Source organism: Pantherophis guttatus, chromosome 6 (genome assembly GCF_059756535.1).
Source record: "Pantherophis guttatus breed Tessera chromosome 6, ASM5975653v1, whole genome shotgun sequence".
NCBI classification, from domain to species: domain Eukaryota; kingdom Metazoa; phylum Chordata; class Lepidosauria; order Squamata; family Colubridae; genus Pantherophis; species Pantherophis guttatus.
The window spans coordinates 79,657,166-79,669,995 of record NC_142068.1 but is presented as its reverse complement, the minus strand read 5'-3'; the positions used below and the strand labels follow the sequence as shown (position 1 = coordinate 79,669,995).

The 12,830-nt window shown below is 43.9% G+C and overlaps 1 protein-coding gene across 50 annotated transcripts in view; it reads left to right on the top strand.

The window, feature by feature from the left end:
• The window catches only part of COL13A1 (collagen type XIII alpha 1 chain), a 134,777-nt gene extending 122,787 nt beyond the window's left edge, over window positions 1-11,990 (top strand). For 46 of the 50 annotated variants that reach the window (XM_087872237.1, XM_087872232.1, XM_087872224.1 and 43 more), the window contains 3 exons: window positions 3,084-3,170; window positions 10,476-10,514; window positions 11,578-11,990. In XM_087872237.1, the coding sequence (XP_087728363.1) occupies window positions 3,084-3,170; window positions 10,476-10,514; window positions 11,578-11,580 (129 nt within the window). In that variant the 3' untranslated portion in view covers window positions 11,581-11,990. The remainder of the gene's footprint in view (window positions 1-3,083; window positions 3,171-10,475; window positions 10,515-11,577) is intronic. The other 4 variants (XM_087872210.1, XM_087872201.1, XM_087872230.1 and 1 more) reach the window with 1 other exon arrangement.
• The last annotated feature ends 840 nt before the right edge of the window (window positions 11,991-12,830 follow it).

Sequence of the window (12,830 nt, the reverse complement as noted above, 5' to 3'; positions counted from 1 at the left end):
AAATAGGACACCACAGATTTAAATTGCTCTGCTAACTTACCTCTCCTGTGAAATCAAAATCACAATAGGCCCTGGCTGCCTATCCGTTTAAAAACTGATATTTTGAGCTTTTTAAAATAACAGTTCAGCGCTAACATTAGCTTGTATTCTTTTCAGGAAGCAAGTCAACTTTAAAAATGCCTCTTACATTTCTTCTTGAAAAAATGGAGCTAATATTAGTAGTTGATCTGTCCAATTATAAGTGATCCATACGGACTAGGCACAAATCAGATCGTGGGGTATTTAAATGGCTCAGTTAAAGGGCCCATCTGTCCATCTTATGTCAGCAGGAAATTCTACCTGCGTAGGATTTGATGTCCTCGTTGCCAGTCTCCATCATGTCCAGAACGGAATGGGACAATTCACTGCAGCCAACTCACTGCGGCCATCTTGCCACAGCCATCTGACCACATCCAACTATCTGTGGCAATCTCGGCACAGCCATTTTGCCACAGAACAATTCGCCATGGACAATTCCAGGTGGGATAACCCAATGGGATAAATGTTATCTGCCAGTGTTTCTTCAACATTATTTCCATTTTTGTCAATGGAAATAATGTCGAAGGAACAGTCACAGATAATATTTATCATGTTGAGTTATCCCACTTGGAACTGTCTGCAGCGAGTTGTCCCGCAGCGAATTGGCTGTGGTACGTTGTCCCGCCACCAGTTGGCCATGGCAAGTTGGCCATGGTTTAGTTTAGTTTAGTTTAGTTTATTTATATACCGCCCTACTCCCGAAGGACTCACGGCGGTGAACACCCACAAGATAAAAACACATAAATACAAAATTTAAAAAACAGAATAAAACCGAATTAAACAATTTGGCCGAAGACAGATTTAAAACACCCCAATAAAGTAAAAATGAATTAAAATTTGCATTTAAAAAGGGAGAAAAAGGAAAAATTAGGCCAGGCCAGCCTGATGGAATAAAAAGGTCTTGAGAGTGCGGCGTAAGGTGCGTAGATCCGGGATCCTCCGTATCTCCAGGGGGAGCTCATTCCAGATAGTAGGTGCCCCCACAGAGAAGGCTCTCCCCCTGGGGACTGCCAGTCGACATTGTTTGGCCGACGGCACCCGGAGGAGCCCCTCTCTATGAGAGCGTACCGGCCGGTGGGAGGCTACTGGTGGCAGCAGGCGATCCCGTAGATAACCAGGTCCTAAGCCATGGTGAGTTGACCACAACGAGTTGTCCTGGATCCATGATGGTGAACCTATGGCACACGTGCCGGAAGTGGCACGGAGAGCCATCTCCGGGCACACAATCCGTCGCCCATTTTTCTTCCGGGTTCCGGCGCAGCAGCCAGGTGGTCTTGGCATACGCGGGATCCCTGGAAACCGGAAGAGCAGCCGCATGCGCACACCAGGAATATGATCTTCCGGTTTCCAGCATACACACTGGCCAGCTGGTCTTCATGTACGCATGTGTGCCAGAAACTGGAAGACCAGGTGGCTGGCGCACATGTGTGTGCCAGAAACCGGAAGATCATCTTCCCAGCATGCACATACGCACAGGGCAGCTCCTCTTCTGGTTTCTAGTGTGCGCATGTGCACCGGCCAGCTGGTCTTCATGTGCACATGTGCCCCAGAAACAGGAAGACCAAGTGGCCGGTGCACATGCACACGCCGGAAACTGGAATATCATCTTCTGGGCAGCTGCCCTCCTGGTTTACGGCATGTCGGCACGCACTCCCATTTCTGCACTCAGTGCCGAAAAGATTCGCCGACACTGTCCTAGACCCTGTCAAGAAGGTGCTGGTAAAAGTAGTTTTCTATGTATGCAGGACATGTTAAGGAAAGGGATTGATGGATTCTCTTCCTCCAAGAAACTAATCAGCTGATGAGAAAATGTCCACCAATCATTACCCTTAATTTGAAATAAAGCTAGGATAAATATCTTTGATATCTTCGAGACCGCCTGCTGCTACCGATGACCTCCCACCAACCTGTGCGCTCCCACAGAGAGGGCCTCCTCGGGGTGCCATCAACCAAACAATGTAGGCTGGTGACCCCCAGGGGGAGGGCCTTCTCTGTGGGGGCACCTACCCTCTGGAATCAGCTGCCCCCACAGATAAGGAGAATCCAAGACCTCAGTGCCTTCCACCGTGCCCTTAAAACCTTCTTTTTCCAGCAAGCCGGGCTGGCCTAACTTATTTTTTAATATTTTTTAATTGGTCTGTTATCTTAAATTGGGGCCAAATTAATATATATCCTTTTAACTCTTTTTAATGTTTATATTGTATGTTTTTTATCTGGCTGTACACCGCCCTGAGTCCCTTCGGGAGAAGGTGCAGTATATAAATTCGAGATAAAATAAATATAAATAAATAAAAAATAAAGAGGCACACATATAGAATCATAGGGCTGGGAGAGACCTTGGGGGTCTTTTAGTCCAACCCCCACCCAAGGCAGAAGACCCAAGGCAGGCAAGTTGCTGAGGGGACTTATCTGTTCATGGGAGGAAATGCCCAGTGACAGCAGTATTCTGAAATTGCTGCTCACTCCCTCTCATTCTCATTCAAAGGCTCAGCCGAGATATATTTGTCCTGGGAGAAAAAAGAGCATCTAGTTACACGTCCTTACAGTTGGTTTTTTGCTTATGACTGACCATCCGGGGGGGGGAAAGGCCAATGACTTCCATGAAATCAAATCATTTATTATCTCCTTGGGTCTCCCTTAGACCAGAAATTCCCACCAAATGTAAGAGAACGAATGCTGAAAAACCACAGGAAGCTATTGTTCCCCTGGCCTGACTTTCGAACATCTTGGCCTCACTCTCGCTATCTGATGAGTGAACGTGGAAGCACAAATCCCTTTCCTTCTCCTGATCTGAAATTTAAAACGTGGCTTGAACTGCATTCGCCTCAACGCGAAAGTAACGTTCCCCAGTTGTCCGTGAAAAACTGTTTCCTGCAAAAGCTTAAAAGAATGAAGCCTCTGGAGTGATGATTCTTATCGTGTTATATTTTGTTTCTATAACGCAAACGTGGATTAGATGGTCCGTTTATGTCTTTTTTTTTTTTTTAATAAACTATTATTCACAGGGGGAAAGGGGCAAGAAAGGCTCCAGGGGGCCTAAGGGGGATAAGGGAGACCAAGGAGCACCTGGATTAGACGCACCCTGTCCGTTGGTATGTTTCGTTTGATCACATGTATTGTTTTAAATTTAACCACAGGGGAAAAAAGAAGGAGTGAAGGCATTAGTCATTTGTCTGTGGAGATTCTCAATCGGTCCTCGTTGTCCCAAAGGTGCTTTTTCAAAAGGCAACTGGACTTTCTTGGGTTTTTCCTTGAAAACATTTCACTTCACGAGAAGTGAAAAAAAACCCAAGAAAATCCAGTTGCCTTTTGAAAAAGCACCTTTGGGCACTAGTAATTGCATGCAAGGGATGCGGTGGCTCAGTGGCTAAGACGCTGAGCTTGTCGATCGAAGGGTCGGCAGTTCAGTGGTTCGAATCCCTAGTGCCGCGTAATGGGGTGAGCTCCCGTTCCTTGTCCCAGCTTCTGCCAACCTAGCAGTTCGAAAGCACGTAAAAAAGGCAAGTAGAAAAATAGGGACCACCTTTGGTGGGAAGGTAACAGCCTTCCATGTGCCTTCGGCATTTAGTCATGCCGGCCACATGACCACGGAGACGTCTTCGGACAGCGCTGGCTCTTCGGCTTAGAAACAGAGATGAGCACCGCCCCCTAGAGTCGGGAACGACTAGCACATACGTGCGAGGGGAACCTTTACCTTTAATTGCTTGCAGTACAAGACTGACTTCATTCATCTGTACAATTTGGTATGGAAAGAAATACAAATGAAGTTTTTGAAGCACCTGGATTCCCAAAAAAAGTAGAAAAATGTAAGCTTTCTTCACTCGCTTCTTTAAACATTAAGGCCAATTCACCTGCACATTGTCGTTTGAGTGTAGGTGAATTGTGTTGCACTGTTGTGTCATGATACAATATGAAAGTTGTGGACTGCAATTGGATCTGCAATATGTTCAAGTCATCACTCGAGGTTGTAGTTATTGGGGTGAACATGCCCTAAATCAAATCTAAAACGCCTTCTTTTTTCCCCCATGATTGGTTCATAAATGATGTAATTAATGTATAGTTGATAATGATGCAATGCGCTCAGTTTATGATCCCAGCAGACCACAACATGATCGTAGTGTGAAGAAAAAGAGAACATTCTTGATATAAAACTATTTTATTAATGGTCTTTTTAACCACATCCCCCCCATAGCTTTTGGGGATTAATTTCAAACATGGACCATTTTGTAGAAACTTTTACAGTTGATTCTTTACCTTCTATATCCAGAAGGAAAGCATATTTTCCAACTTTTTACAATTTAGCAATACTTTCTGGTTATTCCAGAAAAAAAGTGGCTTATCTTTTTTTTCACCATGATGTACAAATATCCTGGGGCTGTAAGCTAAGTGCATTTACATAAGTGCAAGTACATAATTGTTGACAGAGTTTCTCCAGCCAGAAAATGCAGATCATCTACACTGACTAAAGTAATTCTAGCGGTTGATTTCATGAACAGGGACTCCGAGGTTTTAAAGGCGAGAAGGGTGAGCCGGGGTTACCAGGGCTGGACGGGCTGGATGCCCCTTGCCCATTGGTATGGTGTTACCTTCCCTTTCCGGCATGTTCTAGATTGTGTTGGTTCACCTGCTCGTGCAATGTCCCTTTCCTTTCTTTTCTAGCGGCTTTCCAGATCATTGATGCTCAGGGTGCTTCTAGGCAGATATTTCCATTCTTTCAACAATCGTTTTTTAAACTGAGATAAAAGATGGAAGCGGGGGGTTATAGGCAGGAGTGGGCTTCAAAAATTTTAGCAAGGGGTTCTCTGCCCAGTTGCTGGGTGGGCGTGGCCATGGTGGGTGTGGCCTAATCGGCCTCCTGCACCACAGCAGGGGGCGTTTTTGCCCTCCCCGGGCTCCAGGGGGTTTCCTCAAGCCTTCAGGAGGGCGAAAACGGCCTCCCCAGCCTCCGGAGGCCCTCTGGAGGCCGGAAACCAGCCTGTTTCCAAAACTTCCAGTAGGCCTCGCCCTCCCCGAGCCTCCGCACGCGCCCTGCACTTACCTACATCCAAAACGGGCTGCATGGGGACTCCTGGGAAGGGAGGGGTGGGTTGGGCCAGCCAGGAGTGGGATTTGGGGGTTCTCCGAACTGCACAGAATCTTAGCTAGAGGTTCTCCCGAACCCCTGAGAACCCCCAGCAGCCCATCCCTGGCTATAGGAAACCAGGCAGAGATTTGAATGGAAGATGAGTGTCAGAATCTCCATTATGGATGGAGTATAATTACACAGCAGACATGGGTCCAGAAGCACCCAAAGCATTGGTCATGACTGCTTTGAAAATGACATAGTTGCTACTACCATTTTTCTTGCCCTACAAGAGTCAATCCTGAATTTAAAAAGCTTCATACTTGCTTTACTTCTTGCTTAACCTTACTCTTATAACATTTCTTGTTTACTCATCTAAAACCTCAGTCTGCACCCAAAACACCTGGCTGATCCAGATGGAGGGAAGAGGGCTCTCTGAAAACCCGCCAGCCAAAATCCACAAATTTATTTATTTATTTATTTATTTATTAGATTTTTATACCGCCCCCTCTCCCGAAGGACTCGGGGCGGTGAACAGCCAAAATTAAAAAACATACAATATAAACATTAAAATACGTTTAAAACAGAATTAAATCCAAAATGGCTCCCCAATTTAAAACGCCTTACCCATGACCCTATAAATAAGACGAATTTAAAATTTAAAATTTCCACATTTAAAAAGGGGGAAGATTTAGGCCAGGCCAGCTTGATAAAATAGAAAAGTCTTAAGCGCGCGGCGGAAGGTGCGCAGATCCGGGATCCTACGTATCTCCGGGGGGAGCTCGTTCCAAATCGTAGGTGCCCCCACAGAGAAGGCTCTCCCCCTAGGGGCCGACAGTCATTTGGGTCATTTATATATCATTTGTTCTTGCTCTTATTTATGGGAGCAGTCTTTTTGTTTTTCCAGTCAAGAATCTCCTCTCAGAGGTGATAATATGAGCCTCGGTGGCGCAGTGGTTAGAGTGCAGTACTGCAGGCTACTTCTGCTGTCTGCCGGCTGCCTGCAATTTGGCAGTTCGAATCTCACCAGGCTCAAGGTGGGTAAAATGAGGACCCAAATTGTTGGGGGCGGTAGGCTGATTCTGTAAACCGCTTAGAGAAGGCTGTAAAAGCACTGTGAAGCGGTATTTAAGTCTAAGTGCCAGTGCTATAGTATCCACTTATTTTTTAAAATTCTTTCATTCATACAACTAAGATCATGGACAACACTCAGATAAAATAATCATAAACAAAATACAATGAAACATAACAAATGTCACTTGTGTTTAGCTTATTTTGCTTTGAAATAATCACCAGGTGTTCTGATAGGACTGTTAACCCTTTCTGCACCAACTCTTTCTATATTATGTTGGAACAGTTTGCTTCATTTGGGAATAAGATCCCGACAGTCATTCTACTATTTATTTGGTGGGGGGGGGGGGAATGAACACATGGAAATCATTTGGTTTAGTTTGTTTTCATAAAAATGAGAAGCCTCCCTGAAGTGACAGAAACATACAACGATAGAAATTGTTATAGAAAAAATGCAAAAAATAAGTTGCTTTTCCTATCTTATTTTGAGCATTGTTTGGTAAAAACATACAGTATTGGATAATTCCACCTTTCCTTCATTTCAAAAGGGACAAATTTAAACCCTTAATCATCCATGTAAGTTTTTAAAATACACAAATTAATTGAACACACCACTGCAACCAGAGGTGAAATGCTCCCGGTTCGGACCGGATCACCCGATCCGGTAGCGATGGCAGCGGGTGGGTCGGAGAACCGGTAGCAAAAATCCCTCCCCGCCCCCATGCCCAGCTGAGCTGTGCAATCATCAGAGGCTTTTTATTTTATTTTTAAAAGCATTTTTTTCTACAACCTCTTTGGCCGAAAAAATGCTTTTAAAAGTAAAACAAAGCCTCTGCCGATCAGGCAAGTCAGCTGAGATTGTCAGAGGCTTTTAAAAAAAGAAAAGCCTCTGCCGATTAGGCAAGTCAGCTGGATGGTCAGAGGCTTTAAAAAAAGAAAAGAAAAGCCTCTGCCGATCAGGCAAGTCAGCTGGGATGGTCAGAGGCTTTTAAAAAAAAGAAAAGCCTCTGCTGATCAGGCAAGTCAGCTGGATGGTCAGAGGCTTTAAAAAAAGAAAAGAAAAGCCTCTGTCGATCAGGCAAGTCAGCTGGGATGGTCAGAGGCTTTAAAAAAAAAAGAAAAGCCTCTGCCGATCAGGCAAGTCAGCTGGGATCGTCAGAGGCTTTTAAAAGCATTTTTTTACAACCTCTTCAGCCGAAGAGGTTGTAGAAAAAATGGTTTTAAAAGAAAAAAAAAAGTTGGCCACGCCCACTCAGTCATATTACCCCCCCCCCAAGCCACGGCCACAGAACCGGTAGTAACAAATTTTACATTTCACCACTGATTGCAACACCACAGTATAACTGTTGAACAACATATGGAATATGAAATGAATCGGGTTAACTGGAAATATAACTGAGAAGCAGGGAAGGTTCTCAACAGCACTTTTAGCATATAAAGAATTTCATCAAGGAACCTGGATTAAAATCTCAAATTCTAGGTATTTAAAAACCTAACAATTTTTCCTCAGTCTGCATATATTCTAATTTAAATAATTAATGTTCACTTTTGGGGCAATTTGGAAATTATATACTGTATGTATATTTGCCTGTATCTCACTGAATATTTTGGCTGTCACAGTGAAACTTCAAAAATGTTCAACACATCTAATTTCAATAAAAATTAAAATAGTGCGATCTGATATTCTTAGGACTAGTTCCAATTACTTTGTTGCCAAATTCTCCGTAGGATAATCTTCATTTATTGGTGTTATTTTGTAAAAGACATACATATATATCCATCCTTCATGTAGGTCCAGGAATACATTTTGTAAAAAAAAAAAAAACATTAAGAATGACACAGTTTTTTCTTCTTTACATTCCTAGATTAATATGCTTTCTGACTCAAGCATGTCAGCTACCTAACATTTGCCTTGCATTCTGTGCCAATTTAGTGATTATGCTTTTTTTCAACTTGAGATGCCTAATTTCTCCTTTTTACTAGTGTGTGTTTCCATTCCCAGCCTTTGCAAAAAAAAAATATACTTTTGTGACCATATCCTGCTGTTGATCCCTGAGTTGTAACTCCTGTCAAACTCTCTCTAACTTTGGGGTTTATGTGCAATGCACTATATAATTCATTCCCATCAATGGGATCATTGTACCAATGGAATCTGTTTCCACTTCTTCTTAATAGAACCTTAGCTCTTGAATTTTACAGCTGTAAATATTAGGAAACGGCGTTTGATTTAGAAAGCACCCGATAATGTAAAGGCCAAAATGGTTATTTAGGGTGTTACTATGCAAAGATTTTGCACCAGCTCTGGTCCTCTGGGATCCCAGGATGTCAGCAGTGTTTGGGATTGGAGTCAATTTATCTCAAACTCAACCACAATTTATTTGAAACTGCCACAGAGCAGCCTTTTCCCTTTTTCTTTTCCTGGAAATCTTGTAAGTATATGGAGCAAGTGGACAGACTAGTTCCCCTGAGTAGAAACTCTTAGGACAACACATATCCTGGCAAGGTTTTTAAAGGAGAATGGAAACTTGAGGGTTTTGCAGCTCTCCTCACAAAACCATCTTTTTATTTGGGAAGAGCACATAAACAGATCAATCGATACAAAATGAAGGTCTTGGTATTCACATATTGATTACCCTTTCAGGGGTCACTGAGCTGTATTTCCCCTCTGCATTGAGTTATACAGGTAGTCAATGGTGGGATTCATCCGGTTCGGGCTGGTTTGGGAGAACCGGTTGTTAAATTGCTGTCTGGCTCCTCCCCTCCCCTCCCCGCCCCTTCCAGGAGTCCCCACATGCCCTATTTTGGCTCCCAGTTAAGTGCAGGGAGTCCTACTAGGCCCAAAACAGGACACAGGTGGGCGCCCCCCACCGCGGTCCGTTTTTGTTCCCAGGGGTGCAGGAGGCCAAGTGCTTCTTGGCCACGCCCACCGTGGCCACGCCCAACCAGCCGATCATTAGGGCAGAGAACCGGTTGTTAAATTATTTGAATCCCACCACTGCAGGTAGTCCTCGACTTACAACCACAATTGAGCCCAATATTTCTTTTGCTAAGCGAGACAGTATGTTAAGTGAACTTTGCTCCATTTTATAACCCTTCTTGCCACCGTTGTTAGGCGAATCATGGCAGTTGTTAAGTCAGTAGCACAGTTGTTAAGTGAATCTGGCTTCCTCCTTGACTTCGCTTGTCAGAAGGTCACAAAAGGAGACCACGTAACCTGGAGACACTGCAACTGCCATAAATATGAGTCGGTTGCCAAGCAGCCGAATTTTGGTCACGTGACCAACCATGGGGAGGCTGCAGCAGTCTTAAGTGTGAAAAATGGTCATAAGTCGCTATTTCAGTGCCGTTGTAACTTCAAATGATCAATGAATGAATGGTTGTAAGTAGAGGATGACCTATTCTCAGAAGCCTAACCAGGAACATTTGAAGGAAAGGCTTGATCTTTCTCAACCAGTAATAGCTCCATCCTTGAAGTAAATTTCACAGCCATCACAGGAATTAGTGGGAAGCCTTTCTGATTTTGATGGACTTAGATTTCACGTACCAGTAGATCGTAGTGAAAGGCATAAAGTCAACTAGATCAGGGGTGTCAAACTCAAGGCCCGCAGGCCGGATCCAGCCTGTGGGGTGCTTAGATCTGGCCCATGGAACTGCCCTGGAAACAGTGATGGACCAGCCCAAGGTGCCTCTGCCAGCAAAAATGGAGCCCAGGAAGGCTGCACATGGCCCTCCTGAGCTCCATTTTCACTGGCAGAGCGCTTGGGCCCCAACACGAGTGACGTCAAGCTGGCCACGCCCACCCTGGTCACGCCCACCCGGCCCTCCCAAGGTCAAACACAACCCTGATGAGGCCCTCAATGAAATCGAATTTGACATCTCTGAACTTGATGATGGGGAGTTTGGTCCAGGGGCGGGTTTCAAATCCCATTGCTACTGGTTCGCTCATGGGTGCGCACTCACGCGCAAAGCTTCTGCACATGCGCAGAAGCGTCCAGGTGGGTAGGCGGAGCCTCCCACCAGTGCCGCTACCAGTTCACCCAATCTGGGGCGAACCGGTAGCAACCCACCACTGGTTTGGTCATGTATATTTTACAATATAGAACTTGGCATCACTTTGGCATCCCCTCTCTAAGCAAGGTGTATTTCATTAGGTTAACTTAATCAATTGTTTTACGTGCTGTACAGATTCTACAGTTATAAAATTCTCCCTGTTCCGGTCTCTTCCTCTTCTTGTGTGTCCTGATTCTATAATTCTCTCTTGTAGGGGGAAGATGGGTTGCCAATTCAAGGATGCTGGAATAAGGTAAAAAATTCCTCAAAGGATAGCGTGTTATGGTGCTTTGTTTTATTGCATGTTGTGAATATAGTAACAAATTATAAAGCATGAAAGTTGTATGGTAACATATTACCTTTCCATTTAGTACAGTATGTACATGACAGGTTCATTAGATAGTACATGATGATTAGGGCAAAATGATACAAAATGAGATGCTCTTGAGATGCTACTACCGTATCTTTCAGAGTATAAGACTCACCTTTTTCCCCCCTAAAAGGGGATGAAAATTTAGGTGCGTCATATACACCACATGTAGCCCCACCCACCCACTGGCCCCCACCCTTTGGCCTCTGCCTCCCAGCAGTTTACCTCCTTGCTGCAAGCAGCAAGAAGAAACAGCTTCTTTCAGCTTCAGCACAGCCTAATTAGCAGAAGTTGATTGGATTGGCCTTTCGACTCTCAGCTGTTTTGCGTGGCCTCTGCTGCTTGCTGTAAAGAGGTAAATTCTGGAACATATTTTTTTTCCCCTTGTGCTAATCAAGCTATGTTGAAAACGAAAATGAAAGTAAAGCAGGCTGTTTGCTCTTTGCTGCAATGAGGCAAAATTGCTGGGAGGCAAAGGCAGAGGCAGATTTCTTTTTCTTGTTTTCCTCACCAAAAAAGGTAGGTGCGTCTTATACTCAGGTGCCTCTTATACTCCAAAAAATACAGCAATCCCTTCGAAGGAAGTTCATTCATTCTAGTGGGGATTTTCTCTTCTAAGGGTGGTAACAGTTCAGAATCCAGAAGAGAAAAAGCTGTGTGCCTCTAACTCATAAAAATGGCCATTTAGTGTTTCTTTTTAAAAAAAAAAACAGAAGTGATTCCTCGCAGACAGATTCCAGAGTTTGGGTGTATAATTCAATATCACACCAACATTTTTTTAACATTTAGAGATATTTCCATGAATCTAATTATGTATATTGAAATACTATTCAGAAGTACCAAAAATTCACAGGATTATATCGTATGGGTCAATGACCCCTTAATCTTTTACACCTCCAACAGGATGGGTGATACTAATATAGTTTTGTATGTTTTTCTTTTGCAGTGAATATTCTAACTATGGACTGGCCTGTGTGTATGTTTGTGCATAGAATATTTATTTTTATACATTGTTCTTTTTCGAAAGTGCCGACAGATATGCATAAATTGCTGCATATTTTTGTACATAAAATGCTACAATTCTGCTTTATAGCTGTCTGCCATTTGCTTGTATAATTATATATTTGTTGATAACTGTGCTTCTTGCATTGTGGAATTCAGCTGCAATACTGGCATGATATTTGTGCACTCAAAGAAAGTGCTACAGCTTAATAAGATGTTGGGTAAAGAATGCCAGGAAGAACCGTTCTATGTATATACAAAGACAAAAAAAAAAAAAATGGCAACGCGTGCAAAGAAATATTAAAATACTATGGATTTTTATTATTAAAAGGAAATGAAATAGCATTTGTAAATAAATTCTATATTGGTATTTTAATGTGCAAAATGAAATCAACATACTAAGAGGTAACAGTGGCAATTCATCTTCACGTTCACTACACACAGAAGGTAGAAGCACAACATTGTTCAAAACTGAGGATAAGCAACTAGTCATATGTATACATCCTAAAAAGATTCCTAATGTCTTTAATGAGTCAAGACCAAGTTGATTTTTTCCCCCAGACTTCCGGTGGCAACGCGTCGTCGAGAGCAGCTCCTTTCGGAGCGCTAGCCCCGTGATCTGTTAAAGCCGCTAAAACAGCGAAAAACAGAAGCACAATTTTTGATGCAAAATTACAGATCGGAAATGCAACTCTGATCAATTTAGCAAATAATGGAAATTTCTAGCATTTGTACATAGTTTTTCAGGAGATTCAGAAACTGCATAGAATGAGCCATCAGGAGTGACCCTGGTCCTGTGTTCTCTCTCCTCTCTAAATTCATTGGACCCAGTTTTCCAATATTCTTGTGCCCAGGGGTGGGCTTCAAAAATTTTTAGCAAGGGGTTCTCTGCCCGATTGCTGGGTGGCCGTGGCTATGGTGGGCGTGGCCTAGTCGGCCTCCTGTACCATGGCAGGGGGTGCATTTTTGCCTTCCCCGGGTTCTGGAGGCTTTCTTCGAGCCTCCAGGATGGCGAAAACGGCCTCCCCAGGCTCTGGAGGCCCTCTACCCAAACTTCCGGTAGGCCCATTTTTCGCCCTCTCCGAGCCTCCGGATGTGCCCTGCACATACGTGCATCCAAAACAGGCCGTGTGGGGACTCCTGGGAGGGGAGAGGTGGGGTGGGCAGGGCCAGCCAGGGGTGGGATTTGGGGGTTCT